This window comes from Mesoplodon densirostris, chromosome 8 (genome assembly GCF_025265405.1).
Source record: "Mesoplodon densirostris isolate mMesDen1 chromosome 8, mMesDen1 primary haplotype, whole genome shotgun sequence".
Classification (NCBI taxonomy): domain Eukaryota; kingdom Metazoa; phylum Chordata; class Mammalia; order Artiodactyla; family Ziphiidae; genus Mesoplodon; species Mesoplodon densirostris.
In genome coordinates, this window is record NC_082668.1 from 31,901,981 (window position 1) to 31,926,593 (window position 24,613).

The following is a 24,613-nucleotide window of genomic DNA, read 5'->3' on the forward strand; positions in this document are numbered from 1 at the left end:
CCTAATTTCGAATGATCAGGAATAGTCACTTTATAATCACAGTCCTTTTAGTGCACAGGGATACAAAGCATCTAGAATTCCGCTTGCTGGCAGCCATGCTTTTCCAGTGTGAACATCATTCTCTTGTGTGCATGAAGATAAAATTAACACAGGAACCAGTGGCTCTGCTTTCCACCTGACAGCTGTTACGTGCTCTAAACAATGGTCCACCACACTTTCTTTTTCGTGCTCTAAAAATAGCTTGACTGTCTAACTCTTAAAAGTTTTGCAAGCCTCATCGTGTGCAGCTGCTTAACTCTTCCTACATTGATTCTTTTAGATTATTTTTACTCTTTTTTCACACCCTTTGCTTCTCTCTTTCTCTTCTCTACACAGCCAAGCTTATCAATTAGTTCTTAGAGTAGCCACACTAGTGCTTCAGATGCCTCTCCCTTTTCTTCTGAGATAAGTTATCATCATCATGTCAGTACTTCTTTTTGGGGATCTTCACTCTTGAGTTTCCCTTTCTTGTTAGGGTTGTCATCTAGGTATCTGCAGCAAGCACCATTTCTCTCATTTACTACTGAATCCTCAGCATTTAACACACCTCCTGGCACACAGTAGGTACTCAAGAAACATTTGTTTAATCAATGAGTAAATATTCTCTGTAATTCCTTCATTTTGACTTCCTAAAGCCTAGGGCATTCACCTGATTGTGTCCTTGAACTCTTCCTCATCTAATAGAGATGGTAGATGCTTTCTTTTAGTATTACCATTAATTCTTCTTTACCAATCAGGTGGTTGTTTTTGTTTTTTTTAATAAGTCAAAGTTATATCTTAAATAGTGGTACTCAATTCAGCTTTCACAATATTCAGAGATATTACTTACTGATGGACAATAAAGAAGATCCCTGGATATAAATAAAAAGTTATATTAAAAATGTTAAAATATTATATGGCATTATATGATATATTTTAATGGATAAATCAGCATCACAGTTATCAGAATATACAGTTTTATAAAAATTATCCTGTGTATTCAGTGTTCAGGATTTTTGTCTTATTTCTGAGAATGCATATGAAGGTTCCTCACTATATAAAAAATAATTTTAAAAAGAAAGTATTAGAACAGTAGAATGGGTTTAATTAACTTTTTTCATGCCTATCTTCCATTGGATACTGGAGATACCTGACTGCCCTCTGAGAGGAATGCCTGATGTGTATGAAAGGGTTATATTCAAAATTTGACCCAAATCTTTTGTTGAAATGAGAAATCAGATTTATAATTTACTTCGACTGTGAATGTTTACTAATATTTCTATCTTAACACAAATTTCAGCAAGCAACTAGAAAATAAATGGCTGAATCTCAGATCTTGAAAGAAAACCAATTTATCTATTGTCTTGATTTTAGGGATAGTCATTCAAGACACACACACTGTTTTAAGAGACTATGAGACGTGGAATGTTAACAACCTGCATTGTCAGGAAACTTCCTCAAATTTCGTCCGAATGCCTCATGCATCACTTTAAGCTCATTTCCTCTCATTGAACAGAGGCAGGACAGCTGGTCAGCATCTTCCATCTGCACTGCCTTCAGCCTTCCTCTAACTGTGTTACACAACACCCCTCTGAAATGGGAGTAGGAGGCCAATTTGAAACAGGAGAGAAAACTCTCAGGAAAAAAAAAAATCTTGTGGGAAATAGCGTTTAAACTTAACTTTGAATGGGGCTATAGATAAGGTCAGGGAATGGGCCAAAATACTGAAGTGCTGTCCCCTGAATAATTCAGACTAATTCTTAAATAGTATCAGGGGGTCATAAAACACCAGGCCTGGATATTGAAGATATTTGTGCTTCATCAAAAAGTCTTTGAATGTGACTCTCTGGCATGCTGCCAACAAGGTCAGCTCTTTGGGGGAAAACCCTATGCCAAAGGCCAAAGAGGCAGCTGTGTTACTCAGCTCCTGAGAGCTTCCAGCTCAACACCCACACAAGCTCAATTATGAACAAATTAAAGGGATCCAGACTGAACATAGTAATTCTGATAATTTAAATAAATAGAGGAAAGTCTACAATTAGTAGGACAAGATTGATTTTCTGGAAAACCCAGAAAATGACACCCTAACCCCTTTGAATAAGCATAGTTACATCTAATTATTTAAAAATAAATTCCCTGTATTCATCATTTTAATCATTTCTGATCTGACTTAAATGTGGCCACATGCATGCCAGCAAAAGTATCCACAAATATTGAGGCAGAATAGCCTCAAAAAATCTATAACTTTTAGATATATAGGAATTAATGACCCTGAGTAAAATTATAATCAGAGTCTTACACCTACATTTTAGATCACATAGATAAATGTTGTTACTCATTTCTACCTTCTTCAAATGCACAGAAAAATTTAGAGTCATTCAGAAAAAATCAAAGATTCAATACTGGGGAATCTATTAAAATAACTCACTATATTAATAGAATAAAGAACAAAATACACATGATCATCCTGTATAGATCCTTAAAATCACTTAATAAAATTCAGCATGCATTGCTGATTAAACAAAGTGAGCAAATAAAAAACTTTTCAAGAAGCTAGGAACACAAAGAAATTTGTTTAAATTGATCAAAACATTTCTATCAGGAACCAAGGGAAAACATCATAAATTAATGGGCACACCCATGGTAGAAGCATTCCTCTTTAATCTTTAAATTCACTTTTGATGAACTGATCTCAAGCTCATGTGGGAGAATAAATGCATGTGAAGGGCCAAAGTAATTTTACAAAGAAGAAAAAACAGAGGAAGATAGCTCTATAAGTTATCAAAATACAGTGTAGTCAAATGACAATTGAAACAGGGTGATACTGGCATGGGACAGACCAATGTATCAATAGAACAGCATGTGTAGAAATCACCCTATGTATGAAAGGGAATTTAGTATTCAATGTGACTGCATTCCAAATTAATGGGGAAAGGACATAAAAGTCAGTAAATGTTATGAATAATTTGCCTATTTACATGGAGAAAAATTTTTCCACCTCATAAACCATGAATAAAATTATTGCTAAACATGGGGAAAAAAAACACCAAGCCTTTAAATGTACAAGAAAATAAATGAAATAAATAAAACCAAACAGTCATGAAGGAAAAGATGGAAATATTTGACTATACGACTAAAGCCTTTTTTATAGTAGAGGATATCACACTCAAACTAAGAAGACAAATAATAGATTGCAAAAGTTATTTATAACATACATAACAATATTCTAAAGATGAAAAAGAATTAACAAATGGAAACATTTTCGGCAAAGAATATGAATAAACAAATCATAGAATAAAGAATAAGAAATACAAATGCACCAAACCCCCTTATCCAAACCAAAAGATACAAACTCTCAGTTAAGTCCAAATTTAATCAAAAGGGGAAAAGTAAATAGTAAATCAAGATTCATTCATATAATGTAACACTATACAATTAGTATAAAGAAACAGAGTGACAGAGATGTTTGTACATAGATGGAATGGCAATTAGGTAGAGTATTTTCTATAACGATATACATAGCAAACTATGTTAAAATCATGTTTGTATCTCGGAAATAAAAGAAGGAGATGGGGATGAGAATTCTTTGTTTTTCACAATAAGAACTGTCTGTCTTTGGAAACATAAGTGAAAAGAAATAAATGGAACCCACTCACCTTTAAAATAATTTGAACATAATATGCAAATGAAAATACTAGCTTAGACTCAGCAGCAAAAATGAAACAAATAAAAACAAAGGAGGTACTGATGAGGCTTATTAGCTTTTGAAGAAGTGTAAAGGCTTTGTAAAGGAGGAATATCCAACATAAATTATGCAATAAATAGGAGGTTTATCTTTTTCATTTTGAACATATGAAATTGCTGTTTTTCTAGGTCAAAAATAATCAAATAGCACTAATTTGTTGTTCAACCTAAATACCTCAATTTTTAAAAACTTTTTGAAGAATGGATCTTGACCCTGCTGAGAGGATAATTCCTCTAAGCATAGTCACCAAGCTTTTTATCAAATATATTAATTCCTTATGTTGGCCCAGTGCCATAACTGGAAAACTAAACTACTTACAATACCTTTTTCGTCTAATCAAACAGGAAAGACACTTCCAAATGTTTACCATTCTGGTATCACCTGAGCTTATTCATTGAGAAAAACCAACATATTTATTGAGCTCACTCAATTGTTCTGAGAATAGGGGTTCAGAATGGCCCTAGAATGTTGACCTCAGAGCCCTCTGAAAGACTGTTAGCTTTAATTTGGCTTTTCCTGGAAGGGACCAAACTTTGATAGTTTCTTACAAAATGTTTTTATAGCATATTTTACCACTTGTGCTGTATGGTGCATTTAAGCCAATGCTTTTAGTTTGATACCTGTATCCCGAAGAAAATAGCTCATGACCTTTGCCCAACTATGTAAAATTGAACAACCATTACTATTGTCATTTATGTTATAAGTACAATAAAATGCAAAGGGTGACTGCTAACTATTAATATTTTGCAAGGGCTATTTCAATCTAAACGAGAACATTTCTCAGAAACAAAATTTTCAGTAACAAAAAATGTAAACAGAAAAACTGTTTCTGGACATGGCTTAGGTTTTGTTTTTATGGAACTGATATAATTTTCTTTTTTCTTAAAATGGATGCTATTTTTTTCTTTTGCAGAGACTTTTAAAAACTGTACTACTGGCTACTTTTTTTTTAATTAAATGAGGAAAAGAGTAATATATTTCTCACCCCAAATTAAGAGCAGTTTTTACCCATTCATCTTCTTTATAGAGAAATTGGGAAGACAGAACAGGAAATATTTATCAAGCACTCTATAAAAACAAATTGCTCCTTAAATTATTAGTAGTAATCTGTGTCACTGTCACACATTATTCCTTTGGTCAGAGGTTCACGCTTGAGAAAATACCCTTTTGACCAGTGCTCAAGACAGCTTCCTTATTAAGGCTTTCTGTCAGTCTCTTACTATAGGTGATTAGAGCAAATGTATCCCAGCGATCTAGTTAATTTATAGAAAATAGAATCAATTTCTCTTTTTTCATCATGACTGAACATCTTTTTGAACTCCTATAAATGAGTAACAGATAAGCACTATTTATCAGATTGTTTCATGGAACACACAGTTTTGATTATTCCATTTTCTTGGTGTTACTAATGAAATATGTAATATGCCTCGGAAAACAAACAAACAAACAAAAACATTGGCAAAGCTTGGCCTCTGAGCATTCAGGAAGCAGTGAATATTTTGCTGAGAATTTATTTTGCACCAGCATCCTATTCCAATAGTTCTCTCTCTCTAAGGACCCACGGGAGTGCAACAATGTGCTTGGGTATCTGAGATGTCTTCCAGGATCTCACATTCCAGGGCCTGAAGAGCAGAGTTTGCAGGGGCCTTTGCTTTGCCCTGGCAGCCAACAATCACCCAGAAATTCCTTGTAGGACTCAGAATCTCACTGAGGTTGTCTGGGCACGAAACCAAGGTACCTTGACTCCCTCAATCTGGCAAACCCAGGGACCCCTCTTCCCTCTGGTATTACAGGATTTGGGGATGGGCACTTAAAGAGATAGATCTTCTCCACTGCCGCCATCCCCATCCATTGCACAGAGAGATGGGATGCCCTGTAGAAGAGGATTCATTATACTGCCTTAACTTCCCAGGCCCTGCAACAGGTATGTACATGAGAAACAGAAGAACACTAGCAGAGGTGAGAGTACAAATGCAAAGGCAGGTGAGTTAAAGATGCTTATGGCATTCAGATCCTCCAGAAGGAATACTCCTATTTTTCTGAGCTATATATAAAAATGTCACTTATCTCTCTTTTAAAAAGGGGTAATTACGATTAAATGTGTGAGAGGAGACAGGAAGATAGGATGACCAATATCCCCTCTTCCAAGCTTCAGCAAACCCTGCCCCCTAAGGTTGGAGTTGGAGAAACAACGGCAGGACATTCAAGAAGATAGATGGGTTGAGGCTGGACAGTTGATCTGGATGTCACCTCACCCTCACTTACCAAGGTCCATGCTCTTTGAGGCTTTCAGATTCATTGATTCAGGCTGCCTGGCTGGTGTCACAGATCTAAAGTTGAGGCGCTGATCTGGAAAAAATACTGCTGAATCCACTCCAGGGCTGCAGAAAGAAGCCATACGCCATATTTAGGCTTAGAATAAAATCTTATTTTTTATTCAGCAGTTCTCATTTTGAATACAGCCCCTCATCACTCCCTCTGCGGCTTCCAACCAGGCATTTTCAACCACTTTGTGAACCTCAGGTTTCTTTTCGAGATATAGCAACTCTGTTTTCATGCATTTTATCATATTCTGCAATTCAAATAATATTCTCTGGCTAATATCATGTTTTCCTTTTCACTGATTTCTGCTAATTGGGATCCTGCTATATAATATATAACTTTAAGTGGGTAAAGCAAACCCACAAAGCACTGGCGCTTCAAAGGATGTCACTAGATACTAGCAGAGCCTAAAGGCAGGTTAAGAGAGATCTGGGTAAGCTGTGACAAAGCGAGAGAGTGGCATGGACATATATACACTACCAAACGTAAAATAGATAGCTAGTGGGAAGCAGCCGCACAGCACAGGGAGATCAGCTCGGTGCTTTGTGAGCACCTAGGGGGGTGGGATGGGGGGGGTGGGAGGGAGGGAGATGCAAGAGTGAGGAGATATGGGAACATATGTATATGTATAACTGACTCACTTTGTTATAGAGCAGAAACTAACACACCATTGTAAAGCAATTATACTCCAATAAAGATGTAAAAAAAAAGAAAAAAGAGAGAGATCTGTGGGCTATGAACACCCTTCCTTTAAAAACAAGTGTAAGGGTTGTATCCTTTCTAGAAAACCATTCTGTTGAATGACTAATGGCTGCCATAGTTTGGTTTTCTACTCCATTTAGGTCTATTTTCTAAAACTAATGTTAATGCTGAGCAAATAGTCTGCTCATCAATAATACCAACAGGAAGTAACAGGAAAAGCACAGCTGACAATTTAGACAAAAGATACATCAAATGCCCATTATAGGCTTCCTAGTACTTGTAATCTCAAAGAATTCCATTTCTGATGAATATTTTATTTATTTTGCTTGAGGATGGAGGAGATTATATAAGGGAATTACAGACAATGCCTCATTTCTTGATCTAGAAATAAATTATATTTATATACTTTTCATGAATTAAATTACAGCCACTTTCTCCCTTGGTACTCTCCCTTGGTACATGTATTTACAAAGTAAATATGGTAGCTCGTTTCAACACAACTTTAATCTTAAATACAGTAAAAACTCAAATGAAGTGTCCTTGGTAAATCTGAAAGTACTGAGGTTGAATTCTTTTCAAACAGTTGGGATTTGACATTGTAAAAAATAAAATAACCCCCAAATTCAACTGTCACAAATGAGAATCCTTATAAAATGTACTGGGTATCTCGATTTCTTAACCAAATACACCAAAATAAGTTTAATCTCTTCTTGAAACTTATTAGTCATGTATATTTAGTATTGCCTTGCAGCAATAATAATATTGTGGGGGTCCTGGAACAAATTCCTCATGGATACCAAGGGACAACTGTACATTTTTTCATGAAAATTTCCTCAAGAAGCTTAAATCAACTCTTTAGAATTATGAAGGTGCTTCTTTTCTTTCTTTCTTTTTTTTTTTGGCTTCTTTCTTTGTGTCTGGCTACATGCTCAATAAAGAAAGCTACCTACATAAAGCATATTAGATGTGGTATCTAGTGGTAGTGGACAAATATGTCAATTGTAAACAAAAATCCTGACCTGCTAGTGCTGTTGACACTGACTTGGCATAATAGAAATGTTTTAATTGTTTTAGCCCACTTTAAAGAAGAATTATGAGATGCCATGGTGCATATGAGCTTCCCCCTGAGCCTTGATGTTTTGGAAGCACTTGCCTTTAAATGTGTTACTCGACCTTTATTTGCACTTAGTTTTTCATCCTTTGATCTCTTGTGATGACATGGTTTTAGTGTCAGAGAGACTCATGGCCTTCATGGAACCAGTGAATTTAAGAGCTGGAAGACCTTAAAGGTCACCTCATCTAACTCTTCATCTTGTAGATAAGACACTGAGGCCCAAAGAGGAGACTGATGTTCCAAGGTCACACAGCTGGCCAGTGCCAAAGCCAGGACCAGATTGTGGTTTCTTGAACTCTTCCCAGAGCTACAAAAGCTTTGGCTAAAATGGTGGCCAGCCTGGGACACAGGTTGTTGCTGATCTTGAGCCCACAGAAATCAGACTTTTCCCTCTTACTGTAGTTTCATGCACCCTCTCTCATGCAGCTTGCATTTTAGGTTACTTTTTTGTTTCAACAGTGGTTCATATCGTGAAAGAAAAGAAAATTAAAGGGTTAATCAAAATAGATGCCACATGTAATGAATACCTTTAGGGAGGAGGTTTAGAACCAACATGAATTTTCCTCATTAAAACAGCTCACGCTGCATTTAAAGTGCTCTGCTCAAGGCAGACTATGGGAATCTACCCAACTGAGTAATGTTTTGGTTAATCCACTTTATGGTTTTATTTATTTATTTATTAGCTTGGTTTCTTTTCTTTTCTTTTTTCTTTTTCTTTTTTTTTTGATGTGGACCATTTTTAAGGTCTTTATTGAATTTGTTACAATATTGCTTCTGTTTTATGTTTTGGTTTTTTGGCCATGAGGCATGTGGGATCTTAGCTCCCTGACCAGGGATTGAACCCACACCCCCTGCAATGGAAGGCAAAGTCTTAACCACTGGGCCACCAGGGAAGTCCCCACTTGAATGTTTTAGAATACTTTACTACACCAGGCATTACATGACAAATGAAGAATAAGAACTCAAATTTTCCCAAACTCTTGAGAAACAACTACTCTCATCCCCATTGAAAAAACAAGAAGATAATGCAATAACATGATGTGGAGACACCATCAAAGATGATCAAAGAAAATAAAAAGCTGCTTTGTACATATGAATGTAACATATATTCATATATGTGTTTGTATATATACATATATACATATGCATACCTGGGTATGTCCATTAAATTGATCATGGTGATATGTACCTCTGTGACCATTGTTTTGAACATGGCTAAGTGTACACTTTGAAAACCTTCAATAAAAGGACCCCTCTTGCCATGGTACAAAATGGAAACAAGGCTGATATCAGATTGGCAGATATTTAAGGAAGGAAGGAAGGAAGTGTAATATGAGACACGATGTGATTGGAGCCAATGTGAACTTCTAATGTACTTGAATAATGAGTATAGTACTGAATTGGTTAATGTGAAAATATCTTAGACACATACATTAGACTAGTAAAACAGTTTGTAATTTTATGCTACATATTGGAAGTTTTTGGTGTGAGAGGGTGACACAATGATTAACTATAAAACATGACATATTTAAATTTTGAAGGCAGTTAGCATGTGCTCATGGCTGAATGGGCTGCAGCGGAAGCTGTAAGTTGACAGCAGGCCAAAGACGTGTCTTAGCTAAAGACTGTATTTCCTCCATGAACAACCAGGGAATCTATCAAAGAGAAATGATATTCAATGTCAAATTAGGCTGCATAATGAATAAATAAGGGTAGCATGAAACATATGCCAATGTCCTGAATATAGTGACAAATCAGGAATGTGAAAGACATAGAAGACCCCCCGTGAATGTTCAAGGAGAACTGTCTGAAATAAAAAGGCAGGGGAAGGTTTTCAGGGGCGTGTCTGAAGTCTCAGGTGGCCATGGATCAGCTTCAATGATAGGCTACTCTGAATGAGAGTAGATGCAGGTCACATGTATGAAAGAGAGAGAGACAGCAAGAGCCGAACTGAGAGAGAACCAAGAGGGAAGGAAAATATGAACATGTAGGGAATAACCAAATGTTGTCTGAATAGCTAATCAAATTCATATATTCTCCCTGCTGTTGATTTGTCTTAAACTCTCCCTGAGACATCACAGTAAAAAATTTATTTCCTTTATATATATAATATGTATATAATATATATACTTATATCATATAATATATAATATATATTATATATATAAAGGAAATATATATAATATATAAATATATATTTTTTACTTTAGACACACCTATTCTAAATGTTTGTCAAATAATTATTGACATAATAGTACAAATAAGTTCAGTAAGTTCCTGATTTCGTTTTGGTTCAAAGTACAGGCATAAGTTTAGTTTGATCAAATTTGTTTTTCACTTCTCATGAATTAGTAGTTTTCTGTTTCACAAGACTGGTTCCATCCCTTAAAGCACCACTTTTCCCTTTCAGGGGGCTTTTAACTTTTTTTTTTTTTTTAAGACAGGACAGCCTCCTTTGCTCAGCCCTCCTGGCTCCCTTCCAATGCTTCCTCCACTGTAAGTTTCCAACTGCAAACCCCCACTGCAGCTGGTCACCTAGGCAACACAGCAGTTTGCAGGATGGTGCAGGTCGCAGAATCCTAGGAGAGGGAGAGAGAGGGAGGGAGGGAGGGAGGGAGGGGGAGGAGGGGAGAGAGAGAGCGAGAGAGAGATTCAAAGCTTTAGATTTGTTCCTTCCATTTCAAAAATGTCTTTGACTCTGTCCCTTGCTCTCCAGCTATGCTGCTCCTCCCTTCATTCAAGCCCCTCTCCTCTCTTGCTGGTTGTCCCAGACTAGTATCCTTGTCCATGGTTTCCCTTATCCATTTATTCTCCACAAGTGAACTCACTTAACATGATATTGTCAGGCTTCAAAGCCTTCAATGCTTCTCCACTGCTCTCTGGAGAAGCATGGCGCTCACAGAGCATGGCGGACAATGCCCTTCCTGTAGATTCCTTCCCCAGATACTATACGTTTTAGCCACGTTGAACACACTGCATTTTCCCTCTCCCATCATTTGGTTTTCCTAACCTAAATTGCCCTTCCCACCTCTTTTCTGCCTAGCAAGTTCCCTTCTATCCTTCAAGAAACCTTTCACACACTACCTCTCCTGTAAAAAACCTTCCTTGACACCTACAGACAGAGTTAGTGGCTTTTTCTTCTAGGCTCCAATGACATTTTGTATCTCATGCTCAGCAGGCTGTTTCCTAATTATCTGTGTGTCTGTTTCTTCAAGGGGACACTGCATTCCTTGTGGGCAGGGATGCTTCCAATCCATTCCAGTACCTTCTACGGCACCCAGTTTAGAGTTCCATAAATAATTTTGAATGGATGAGTGAACAAGTGAATGAAAATGATCAAAAGAAGACTTAAGAGTGAGAAAAAGTTATACTTTTGATTGAAAGGAGATTACTGTCAATGTTAAAAAGAGCAGTTCTAGAAAAGGGTGAGAATGGAAGCCTAAACACAGCGAGTTAGGGAAGGAGAGGGTGAAAAGGAAGTTGCTGGTTCACATCATGTGATGAAGATTTACAGCAGTGAGAGCCAATATAAGCTGTTTTTCAAGATCGTGGAGAAACATGCTTTCCTGAAAAGGGAAGGGAAGAAATATGTGGCGACACGGAAGCAGCCAAAAAGGCAGTTGCTAATTCTCAATGATTCTAGCTCTGCAATATCTCTGAACTACCTCTGTCCCCTGAAAGGTTCCCACCTGAGAAGGTTTATCCCCATCCTCCCCAGCACAGGTCCTCAGTAAGTCTCACTGCCATGGCCCCAGGAGGTATCCACAGAGTCTCTGGCTTCTAGCAGATATTAACCCTCCTCCATTTACCTAATCCTTGTGTTTTTTTTGCTTTTTTTTTTGTTGTTTTATTCAAACAGAAAGTCACAAAAATTATAATCCTTGTTGTACACAACTAAAACCCAATCTTATCTGCTGAACTCCCACAATAAGATTTTACTATCTACCAAATGAAGTCTGATTTCCTTATCCTTGCGTTTTGGGCGTGATCATCTGGCCAATCAGCCACGATAGAAGTTGAACAAATCAACTTACTTTCCTACCTCCATCTGTTCCTTCTGCCTTTGCCTCTCTCTGAAATTCTCTTCCTTCTAGGGCTCTTTTCATGCCCATGCTCCTATTCATATTTTAGGGGTCAGCTCAAGTATCACTTTTTCCCCTAACATTCTCCCTGCTTCCTGTACTTGGGAATACTCTCCTTTCTCTGCCTCAGAAGCTCAGGGCGTTTTATCTATGTCTTCTGGTAAATATCACTTTGTACCCTGTGTTCTCGTTTGTCGCTTTTACCTATTAGCCTACCATCATCTTGAGGCTAGGGTTTCCTTTTGGGCTCTTGGACCCAATTTTAACAAGTGTTGGGTGGGGGGCGAAGAGTTCTCCCATACTTCCAATAATTCTAGGACAGCAGCAGGGTTTCGGAGAACTCAACTAAATTCTGACACTATCTACCTGGAGACTGCATCAGATCCCACAGGTTGAGTGCTCAGTCCTATACGACTGCCCCCCATACTCCACTTCAGACGCCAGTTTCCAGCTCAGGTTGTCACCTGTGCTTCAGACTGATGGGCTATAGATTGGAGGCTCCACAGACCCCTTCTTGAACTTCAGACACCAGTCACAAGTCCAGGTTGTTACCTCTACTTCTGACCAACTGGCTATAAATCAGAGGTGCCCTAGACCCCTCCTTGGGTTCGCTTACGTTTTTGATAGTGGCTCTCAGAACTCAGAGAAATGTGTTACTTACTAGATCACTGGTTTACTGTAAAAGAAAATAACTCAGGAACCGCCGTATGCAGAGCTGCCCAGGGCAAAGTATGTGAGAAGAGGCTCTGAGCTTCTATGCCCTCTCTGAGTGTGCCTCTCTCCCCACATCTCCACATGTTCACCAACCCAGAAGGTCTCCAAACCCTGTCCTTTTGGGTTCTTATGGAGGCTTCATTACAGAGGCAATATTGATTAAATCACTGGCCACTGTCAACTGATTCAAGGCCCATCTCTCTGGATGGGACTGAAAGTTCCAACCCTCTAAGCACAAGATGGGCTCCACTGGCAACCAGCCCCTTCATTAACATAACATGACACCTTAATCAGTCTCAATACGTAGAGAATTCCAAGGTTTTTAGGGGTCAGTGCCAGAAATGGGATTAAGGCCAAATACATTTATCTTATTATGAATACAATATCACAGGTTTATATCTGATTTATCTCTGCACTATTCCAGCAGTTCTGTGCATATACCCTGGGTAAACGGTAAGGTAGGATGAGTGAAATTATTTTTAAAATGGATTTTTTTAACATCTTTATTGGAGTATAATTGCTTTACAATGGTGTGTTAGTTTCTGCTTTATAACAAAGTGAATCAGCTAGACAGATACATATATCGCCATGCCTCCTCCCTCTTGCGTCTCCCTCCCACCCTCCCTATCCCACCCCTCTAGGTGGTCACAAAGCACAGAGCTAATCTCCCTGTGCTATGTGGCTGCTTCTCACTAGCTATCTATTTTACATTTGGTAGTGTATATAAGTCCATGCTACTCTCTCGCTTCGTCCCAGCTTACCCTTCCTCCTCCCCATGTCCTCAAGTCCTAAAATGGATTTTTTAATGCTACCAAACTGTCACTTTTGATTCAGGATTGAGACAAGCAATGCAGATAAGCATGCAAAATTAAAAATGTCCAGACTTTTGCTCAAGAAACCCCCAGAGATACTGATCTAGAACATTACTGTGATTATCAATCTAGTTCAAGAAATTGTATTTGAGTAAAAAAGTTGACTTCAAAAATGTAGGAGTCGGGCTTCCCTGGTGGTGCAGTGGTTGGGAGTCCACCTGCCGATGCAGGGGACACGGGTTCGTGCCCCAGTCTAGGAGGATCCCACATGCCGCGGAGCGGCTGGGCCCGTGAGCCATGGCCGCTGAGCCTGCGCGTCCAGAGCCTGTGCTCCGCAACGGGAGAGGCCACAGCAGTGAGAGGCCCGCATACCACAAAAAAAAAAAAAAAAAAAAAAAATGGAGGAGTCGGAGATAGCTAAATATAGGTAAGCTTCTGGCTAATAGAGTTAGCTGTACTCTTGTTGTATTGTTTTATTTTTAGCAAATTGTAAAAAACAAAACAAAACAAAAACCATAATAGTGATGTTTGAAAGAAAACAGCATTGCTCCAAGAAAAATGAAAAAACTTCACAGGATTATCATGGGACAAGAATGGAATGAAATATCCAGTTTTTAACAGCCATAATAAATACAGAAAACAGCAAAGGGACAAGTTAATGATTTTTAAAACTCATCAGAAGAACAAAATCTATGAATTCTACTAGTCAAATGGTGTGTATGTTAGTAAATCTCTCTCTCTCATGCTTGTGTGATTCTAAAAAATATTAATTTTTTTGGTTTCTATTACAGAATGGATATAATATTGGGCACTCTTTTCAATAGTTTAGATTATATATGGTGCTGCTTTAATTTTTAGATTCCATTAACTTTCTTGGAACATCTATTTTTAAAATACCTTTAGGGTTTGCCAATTACAAATAAGAAAGAAAAAAAAAGCTTTATGTCTTCTCAGTTTTGTTTCATACCTTCCCATATAACTTGTTTTTTTTTTGAGTTCCACCTCTCTGGTTTTTAACTTGGTAAAAGAAAATTCATCAATTTTCTCATATATTTTAATAAGATATGATGAATCTTAAATTCCAGGAAGCAAAAATGAATAATCTGAGGTATTAATATTTGCTATGAGAAGTTTTCGCTGGAAAGGAATTACAGATACTATGAGATTTCCATTCTGGAAAGAAATAGAGTTACAATAAGGTTGCTGGGTTTTCTCAGAAAAACCATACCGGAGAATATTTATGGTATATATATATATTTTTTTTCTTTTTTTTTTTGTGGTACGCAGGCCTCTCACTGTTGTGGCCTCTCCCGTTGCGGAACACAGGCTCCGGACGCGCAGGCTCAGTGACCATGGCTCATGGGCCCAGCCACTCCGCGGCATGTGGGACCTTCCCGGACCGGGGCACGAACCCGTGTCCTCTGCATCGGCAGGCAGACTCTCAACCACCGCGCCACCAGGGAAACCCCTATGGTGTATCATTTTATCGATACCTGTGGCTGTAATCTTCAAGTCCCAATTCCAGAACGGGATGTGGTGGAGGAGGAGGTCCTCCGCTCTCAGGCCATCCATCATTGGGAAGCAACAGTTCTATAAGCAAAGAACAAATAAAGCTGTAGTAAACAGGAGGCAGAACCGCCCAGCGCCTGGTTTTGTTTCAGTCCATCTCTCAGACATAATTTTCACCAACACAGAAACCAGCCTTGAAACAAATAAGTCCTCACACAGCACTGAAGCATTCATATGCACGCTAATACAGCCTGTACCAGGAAATCTAAGCCTGATAATGTGACTTGCTGGTAACCTGCTGGCAACCTGCTGGCAGCCTGCTGGCAACCCCTGGCAAGTGAAGTCCGTGCATCTTAACTACCTTTTACCACCTGGGAAGGGTTGACACATATTCACTACCTGTGATTTGCAGAAGATTAACAAGCCATTTCTTTTATGACAACGTTTTTGTAAACAAGACTCTATAATGCATGCTCTGGATTAAACGGTGATTTAAGCATTTGCCTCAGTGACAAAAAGTACTTAAAAAAAACCATGAGATACAGTATATCTACTCACCATTTAGACACCATAGAGGTAAATATATATATATATTCTTTTTGCATCTGTGTTGTAGTGGAAAACCCTGAGTTTGGGGCCTCAGAAGCAAAAGACTGGGGTCTGAATTCTAGTTTTCCTACCTGCTAAAAATGTTTACTTTTTCGTCTATTTTATACAGAAAAACATAGACATGTATACTGAATATTACAACTAATAACAAGTAAGGTTTGTTGAGATCTTATCGTGTACCACACACTGAGCTAAGCCTTACGTATCGTTTAATCCCCATTACTAATGAAAATATTAAATGTATGAAAAAATTATAGAGCATCGTGATTAAGAGTATAGTTTGTGAAGCAAGACTGCATGTTTCCAATCTTGTAATGCTGTATGAACTTAGGCAAACTACTCAACTTCTATAAACCTTGGTTTTTATATCTACAAAGTAGGGATAAGAATACCGTCATTGGAGGAATACAAGGATTATATAAGATAGTGCGTATTCAAGCAGTGATTTATAAGTGCAATGAGTGCCAATGAGTAAATAAAGGATTATTATTCTGTACACCATAAACTCTGCTGTGGATCTGTTACAGTGAGATATTTGTAAAAAGTAGACTCTATTGCTAGAACAAGAAAATCATCTCTTTGTCCTTCAGAAATGCTGCTGGTAACAACTGCTTTGACTTGCCCACATACCAGGTCTGATGGTTAATTTTATGTATCAACTTGACTGGGCTCAGGGTGCCCAGACACTTGGTATTCTGTGAGGTTGTTTTCGGGTGATATTAACATTGAAATCAGTAGACAGGGTAAAGTAGATTGTACCCCCCTTATGTGGGTGGGCCTTATCCAATCAGTTGATGGTCTGAATAGAACAAAAAGGTTGACCCTCCTTCAAGTAGGAGAGAATTCTTCCTGCTTGACTGCCTTCAAACTGAGACATTGCCTTTTTCCTGCTCTTGGATTCAAACTGAACCACTGGCTCTTCCTAGGTCTTGAGCCTGCTGGCCTTCAGACCAGGACTACAGCATTGGCTCTTCTGGGTCTCAGCTTGCCTGCTCACCTTGCAGACCTTGGGACGTGCCTGCCTCCATAATCACGTGACCCAATCTCTTACAATAAATCTGTGTATGTAATCTATATATACATATACAAACACACACACACACACACACACACACACACACACACACACACACACACACACACCCCACTGGTTCTGTTTCTCTGGAGAAGCCTGATGAATACACCAGGGAAGGACTTACTCCAAGCTCTGCCCCAGGGACCAGTATAAAATGGAGGCAGTTCTAGCAGTGCTGACATGTCCCAGGGAATGAGATTCGAAGCAGGAATCTGGTAAGTAAGATGATCAGGGTACAGAAGCATGATGAGCAAAGGCAGCCAGCACTGTCCTCCTGCACTGTCCCCCACTCCAGTGATCTGGTAATATGGCAGCAGTTAGGCAGCCAAAGATTTGCTGAGAGAAAAAGAGCAGAGGGTCTACAAGGTAAATTGGAACAAGGGACATATTGGGACAACATCTTTTCCACTGGTTCTAATCACTCATCCTCAACTTCTCAGTCCATCTTTCACTGGTGGTAAACATAGCTGTGACCATGTAACTGCCTGCTCAAAAACACTGCAGTCGCACACAACTGCCTACAGAATAAAGGTCTGTGTCCCCGGCAGCCAACTTTATCTCCTATTACACATTAGCCACTCAAGACTATTTATTGCTCCCAGACCACAAGGCCAGGTTTTCCTACCCCAGTGTCTTTGCTCATATAATTGCAAAACCGACTTCATCCATTAAAGTCCCACCCTTCTCCCAAGGTCCACCTCAAATATCACCTTCTCTATGAAACCTTCACTGTTGCTCTGGGATCTGTTGGTACTTTTACAACAGTGATGGAGAATATTAGTGCTCCCAGTGTCTGTGTTCTTCCTTTCTTCCTGGGCACACAGCTAGACCCCAGACCCCATTTTCCAGCCCTCTTTGTATCTAGACTGGTTCTTGCCAATAGAATGTGAGTTACTGTGGTCGATGTTGTGCCCAGTCTCAGGGCTTAAAGAAGGGTACACGCAACTTCCCCACCTTCCCCCCCAATCCCATCTACCAGCTGCAACCATGAGTGGATGAGGCACCAGAAGATGGCCCAGCTACCAATGGAAGGAGCCCAAGTCCCTCAGTTCTCATTGGGCTGTGATTTGAGCAAGAAATACACCTTCAATATCTTTATCCACTGACATTTTGGCTCTATCTGTTAATATTACAGAAAATAATTCATGTGTAACATTTACCACGTGCTGCTTTTGCAATGAGCTATCTATTGATCTATCATCTATCTACATTTATTTCTCTTACTGGACCACAGGTAACTTCCTCCTTGTCCATCTCTTCCTCCTCTCCTTCCTCTTCTTCAGCATCTCCTCTGGTTTTATTACGATCATTAACTTTCATTTTTATTTCATTCACATGAATAATCTATGTGTTTTTAAAGTAATGATAGATGCAGAGGTTAGTATCTTCTCTGATGACTCTTTATCCTTGGTCCTTTTTTTTTTTTTTTTTTTTTTTTTTTGCGGTACGCGGGCCTCTCACTGTTGTGGCCTCTCCCGTTGTGGACCACAGGCTCCGGATGCACAGGCTCAGCGGCCATGGCTCACGGGCCCAGCCGCTCCGTGGCACGTGGGATCTTCCCGGACCGGGACACGAACCCGTGTCCTCTGCATCGGCAGGCGGACTCCCAACCACTGCGCCACCAGGGAAGCCCGGTCCTTGGTACTTTTTAAACAACAAATCTAGTTGTTGTAAAGAATATTTTTTTTCCCCTCTTGGCCCAAACACGTTTGTTAAGCCCTTTATCATCGTGAAAGTCTGGAATTCTTATCCCTTAAAAATAGTATTTCTGGATCTCACTGAGTGTACAAGGTCACTTTATATATCACCTGTGAACGTCGCACCTCTAGTCACTACTTCATCCATGACCAAATGACCCTTATTTTAATCACCATCTTTTATTGTTGTGACTTGTTTTACAGGATCCATCCTGCCAGGGCCAGATCAGAAAAGAAGGGCAAAAGAGTTTGTGCCTTTAGACTAGAACTCAGCAAGCTATGGCCCTGGCCCCAAACTGGCCCGCCAACTGGTTTTGCACATAAAGTTTCACTGAACACATTCATGCACGTACTGTCCATGGCTGCTTGCGTACTACAATGGCAGAGGTGACGAGTTGCAAAAGAGATCCTATGGCTCACAAAGCCTGAAATATTGACTACGTGGCCCCTTACAGACAAAGTGTGCTGACCCCTACTTTAGACTGTTTTTGAGAACAATAACAGCATTGTATTCATCGTTGCAGCCTAGCGCATTCTGCACAATGGAGGTATCCCAGAAACATCAGTCAAATTGAAAAGTATAATTCAATTTCTGATCATCACTGCAGTGGCAGTGCCTTACATGCTGTAGGGGGGTGGATACATGCAGGTTCCCAGGAGGGAAGATATTATAAATAATCACACTATTATGTGTCTCTTCAAAGGACCTCAGGGCACATGGATCCAGTGGGACAGGACATAGAACCGAAACATTTGATTTGGGGTATGGATGAAAGTCCTGAGAAGACCTCAGTGGGTGATCCTGGGCAGACTTGAGGCAACGGGCTACTGGGGCAGGGGCTGGAGTTCACGAACTGAAAGTAGGGAGGAAGCAGGAGTAGTGCGCAAAGGGAAGATGAGGACTATTAAAGGAGAGGGAAGAGCAAACCAGAGGCAAACTGTGCTTAGGCTGTAACTTGGCCCAGGGTGAGATCTGCCAGCAAGAATCTTCAGAAAATGCAGTGTTTGCGCACTTCATTACCATTCGAATGCTTAATAGGATTTTACAGTAAACCCCTGGGACACAACCTCCATCCTATTACCATCTTGGAGCCCTATACTCATTCCACTGCGGGCATTGCGAGCAATTCTCCAACGCAAAAGTGAATTTTCTGGTGTTACAATTTCTACAAACGTTAGTTCTAAAAATGCCTTTTCTCTGGAACAGCTTGACAGGAATATGTATATATAAAAAAATAACAGTGGAACGATGGGTGGTAGTACTATTATTATAAAAATAGATGGAACACAGCATATCAAGATTGGACTTTTAAATATACAAAGGAAAGGAAGAAAAAAAAAGTTAATGTTTTGGCTGTAACAGTTCCTCTCCTCACTAGACATTACATTTTGTCAAGTCAATCTTGTTTTTCTAAAGGAGCTCCTTAAAAAGGCTTGGTGGTGGCGAGTCAACACTCACTCAAGTTTCATGAGTCTCTGTGGCCTATGGCCACCTCGTGTGCGTTGGAAACTCGGGAACTCTCAATGGCTCTAAACAATGAAAATGTTATTAACGCTACACAAAGACATGATAAGCATGATATTCTTCTACAACATCATGTCTATAAATTCTGTTATATATATATTTTTGGTCTCTCAGTCAATAGGCTTATATAAAAAGAAAGAGCATTCCATCTACTGGCCTCTTATAATTAAAATATAACAAATCTGTGCTTTGACAAGCCTAATTCTTATAACCAAGTATTGTATCACAGATCCCCAAGGACATAATGACAATAGATTTTCTGTGCTTTTTAAAAAATAATGTTTAATGGAGTCACTTCGTAAAAGAACTGGATTTTTGATGTTACCTTGGAAAATTGAGGTGGGAGGAGGAGGTGTAGCGGGAACCTTATGGACTGCGGATCTGTGTCTCAGGAGGGAGGGAAGAGACAGAACCTCCCAGTGGTTCTGTGCCTAAAGGACTCTAATTGTTCAGTGACATACAAACTCTGAACACTCTACTGAAGTTCCAAAGTATTACTGCATTTCATTTTTAACGTGTGTTTTGGGTGGACTTTATTATTTAAAATTTTTTTTCTGGGTGGATCCTTACACTATAACTAGTTCTATAGTTTCATTATTTTAGCCTTTGCTAGCCTTCCTAGAGCTATTATCCCATTTCCTTGAGTATCTCAATGTCCTCCAAAAATATACTGCTTAATTATCACTTCAGCATCGATATTTTTTAAGTATTGAAAAAGACACAGGATGGGAGGTAATGTGTCTAATGTTCCTTTGGGCAACACTGGTGTAATTAGGAATAAATCCCGGAACTTGGATTGTCACTGGACCACATGTTGCTTGAGAATTAAGTGCCAATCAAGTTATATAAAGGCTGGAATGTTCTTGATCATTAGTGGACATGGTAGAGAGAAGGCTCTTCTGGTATGAGGTAAACTTGCTGTTCCTTCCCCAGATTCTCCTGCTATTGCAACTGAAGGACTCAGAAGGAGATGCTGCTTTGTCAAGAAAACTTTTAATTTTATTAAGATGAGGAAAGACATACTGGGCGTTTCTTTATCTGACACCAAGTCAAGTCAGCTTCTAATGGACACTCTTGGGATGAGGTGAAAGAACAGTTTCAAGAGACCAATGTAAGACAGGGCCCATGCTGTGGTTTAGGGAATGAACTTGAGTCAGAGAGACAGGAGATGTATTCAGGTTCTGCAGGGATTATATATATATATATATATATATATGGTGTTGGGTTAGTCATTTACTCTCCTCTCTATTTCTTCATCTGTAAAATGAGGACAATAATATCACCCACTTTGAGTGTGCATGTAAATTGCTCACCACAGTATGTAACAGACAGTAAACAATAAATGATCACAGCTGTTGCTGCTACTCTCACTGAAACAGAGGAATTCAGAGGAAAAAACATCCCATTCAGATGAAAGAATTTAATTCTAGAGGAACCTCAGATTTACAAGTCTGTTCTGATGGAGTAATCTCAGAGTCTAGAAATTGTTCCCCCATCGTTAAATTTGGGTAACATCTTAAGTGTAAATAAGGGATTGATTATATAAACAGCACCTCCGTTCACTAGACTACTATGCAACTACCGAATGTGATGTTATAGAATATTCAGTGACATAGTAAGATGTTCATAATGTGCTATTAATTAAAAAAGCAATTTCCTAAACATTTTATATATATTTCATTTTATTTTATATACACATATTTACATGAAGGAAACACTTTCAATATATACATAATGTTACTGATCAGTATCTCTGACAGAAGTATGAGTGCCATTAAATTTTCCCTTTATTGCTTTTCTCTTAATTTTCTGTCATGAATATCTATTGCTTTTGTGATACAAAAGCGTAAAGTTACTAAAAAAAGGAGATGCAGAGAAATAAAATAATTTTCTTGGTGGCCTTAAGTATAATTTTTGAAAAACAAAGAAGAAAATACAATTTTTTTACATGTAGAGCTCTACCAGAAATGTGATCCATACAAGATAGTAGTAGTGAGGCAATAACAAAAACATTCCACCATCATATCATGGTCTCGGTTCACAGTATTTACTGCTCAGAAACAAGCATAAATCTGCGAACTGTGTTATGACCACTTTATGACTTAATACTATTGCATATATCAATATTTTGTAAGTTTAGTTGTTATTTACACTTGGTAACTTCCAATATTAAAAGACTGTTAAAAAATATAACGGTTTGTCATTTTGTTTCTCCAGGCATGGTTTTGTTTTATACGTAACCCTCCATGTTTGGGGCAGCAAGCATAGAAACTGTCACTTAAACTTTAGGCAATGCCAGGAATCTGCTTCACAACCTGCGAGTCAGATCTCCCACCCATCTCTCATTTTCATGACTCAGAGTAACAAAGTCTGCACTTAGTCTAATTAATTCCCCTTTGTTCCTCTTTTTCTTTTTTTTTAAATAAACACTCTCCTGTTTTCTCATACCACTTGCAGATGAGAATGGATAGAATCTTACCTTTCTGTTTGTTCTGTGGACTGTAAGTGCCAAATGGATGCAATGTACTATTATCATTTCTCCTGGAGGTGGTTACAGCATTTTGACAGTTCTCAAAGCATGGCTTAGAAAATGCCCCACACTCTGCAGGCTCCTAAGGGATGAAAATAAAAATTATGTTCGCTTTTTTAGTATGTTCCAACTTGGTCAATGGAAGCAAAGTGAAAGAACGATCAATTTATGAATAATCTTTCAAGAGTCTATTGCACGTAAGTCCTCGACTGTGGAAAATCAAAATGGCCCTATCAGCTAAAACATTTCTGAATAGGCAATAAAAAATACTGACAATGTGGTGTTAAGGCTTAGGAGTGCTGATAGCAAGCACAAAAGCAGATTAAAGATTATTATTCTTTCCCACCATTTACAACTAGCTTCTTTCAAATTGTCTTCCATCTGGGAGTACAGCTTGTGGCAGAGTCAACACAAGAATACAGTTCATGCCAAGGGTGTTTCTCTGCCAACCAGCTGGTTCCTGTCTCCCTCTCCCTTGGTGACTAAGTGTATATGCTCTAGGACAAGTCAGAACCCAGGCAGGTTTGTCACTGAAATGTCATGAGCGTGTTCCACTGCAGACACTAGGCCTTTTGGCCAGGAGCTAAAACAAACTGCTGGGACAATGCCAGACAGTGGTTCTCCTGAGATTTTTTTCTCTTCTTCCATATTTCCCCTTCTGTTTTGATTTTGATTGTCTGTAAACAAATTCAGTTTCCTTAAAACTGCTAGCTCCAGAATAAACCGTGTTCCACAGGTGCTGCCGAGGTACTAGGAATGGGCCGTCCGCAGGGAGCTCTAGTGATTTTTCTAGAGGAAGGAGGCACAGAAAACTGGGTTTTGCTCCGGTTCATATTGTGTGTCTTCTAACAGATTTCAAAGAAGTAATTTGAAAGCCATCTCAGGGCTGTTCCCTTGACCATTTGTGAGAGGAACAGTCCGCGAACACAAACATAGATCTGATCCCCAAAGCACTTTCCTTCTGAAAAAGAGCATTTGGCCCAAACAATGCATTTGATTTCTACTTTCCTCTTTAGTTACAGAAACTCGGTGTCCTGCTAGTTAAACAAAATTTTCAAAACATTCCATGCATGCATTCTTCATAATTAAAATGTTTTCAGCGGCTGAAGGTCCTTTAGCTTTTTGTCAAGGCTTATAACACTTTTTCCACACCCAGTGTTACCTTTTGCCCCTGGTTCATTAGTCAACCCAAGCCTGGGGCGAACTACTCCTAAATTAAAGCTGGGGCCCTGGAAGGTAGGAGAGGTACGACCTACCTTGCACAGTCAAGTGCTTTAACAGCAACAACAAAAAATTTGTTTCTGCTTTCCCAGCTCTTTGATAAATGACACAATCAATATCCCAACAACTGATCAGTAACCAGCCTAATTAAAATATTCAGCCTGTAAAATAGAGCTGTTGTGGAGCCTTCCATTAGTGTCCCAGCCAATAAAAAATACAATGGATTTTTAAACATATTCTGCTTCCACCAAGCTGAGCTTACAGCTCAGGGGAGGGAAATGTTTTGGGGAAGGAAAAAAAAAAAAAACAGGTCATAACTCATTTTTTAATACCAAGTCTCTAGGCTCAAATAGAATTACAATTGAACCTCAAGCTCATCCTTTGAAAAACATGTTTCTGTTTAAAATGATTTTGATTCAATCAAGGGCTCATTATGTATTCTTCACGAGGTCCTCATCAAAACTGTTTACATATCTTGTACATCTGAGTAATGTGGGAAAATACCCAACGACAATATATTTTGACTTTTCTTAAGTAGCGTCTTCAGTATTTTTTTTAATATCAATATAATGTTCAAGTAACCATTTTGGTATTCTCCCCAAATCTAACTAATTGATTTCCCTGAATATATGAGCAGAACTGAGGCCTTTTCTAGGTTACAGATCCTTTCTTATTGTATCTGAGGGTGATTGCTGTTCCACTGAAGAATCCTCCAAAAACACGAGCACACAACAGATATGATTTGACACAGCACAACAGATTTGGGATATCAAATAACTACAGACTTTTTTTTCAATTTAATAAAGATTATCTGTACATTAGGCTGCTGTCTTTATATGAAAAAAACACTCTTTAATCTTCATAGGTACCACAGAGATTCTCACTAGTTGAGAGAGCCAAGTGCCTGCTCATCCCCCATGGAAAGTATGTAAATATTA

General features: G+C 38.8%; 1 protein-coding gene across 3 annotated transcripts in view; it reads right to left on the reverse strand.

The window, feature by feature from the left end:
* PARD3B (par-3 family cell polarity regulator beta) overlaps positions 1 to 24,613 on the reverse strand; it is a 1,067,283-nt gene that overhangs the window by 433,051 nt on the left and 609,619 nt on the right. For all 3 annotated transcript variants that reach the window (XM_060106399.1, XM_060106400.1, XM_060106402.1), the window contains exons 13-15: positions 22,404 to 22,536; positions 15,003 to 15,099; positions 6,029 to 6,144 (exon numbers count right to left, since the gene is read on the reverse strand). In XM_060106399.1, the coding sequence (XP_059962382.1) occupies positions 6,029 to 6,144; positions 15,003 to 15,099; positions 22,404 to 22,536 (346 nt within the window). The remainder of the gene's footprint in view (positions 1 to 6,028; positions 6,145 to 15,002; positions 15,100 to 22,403; positions 22,537 to 24,613) is intronic.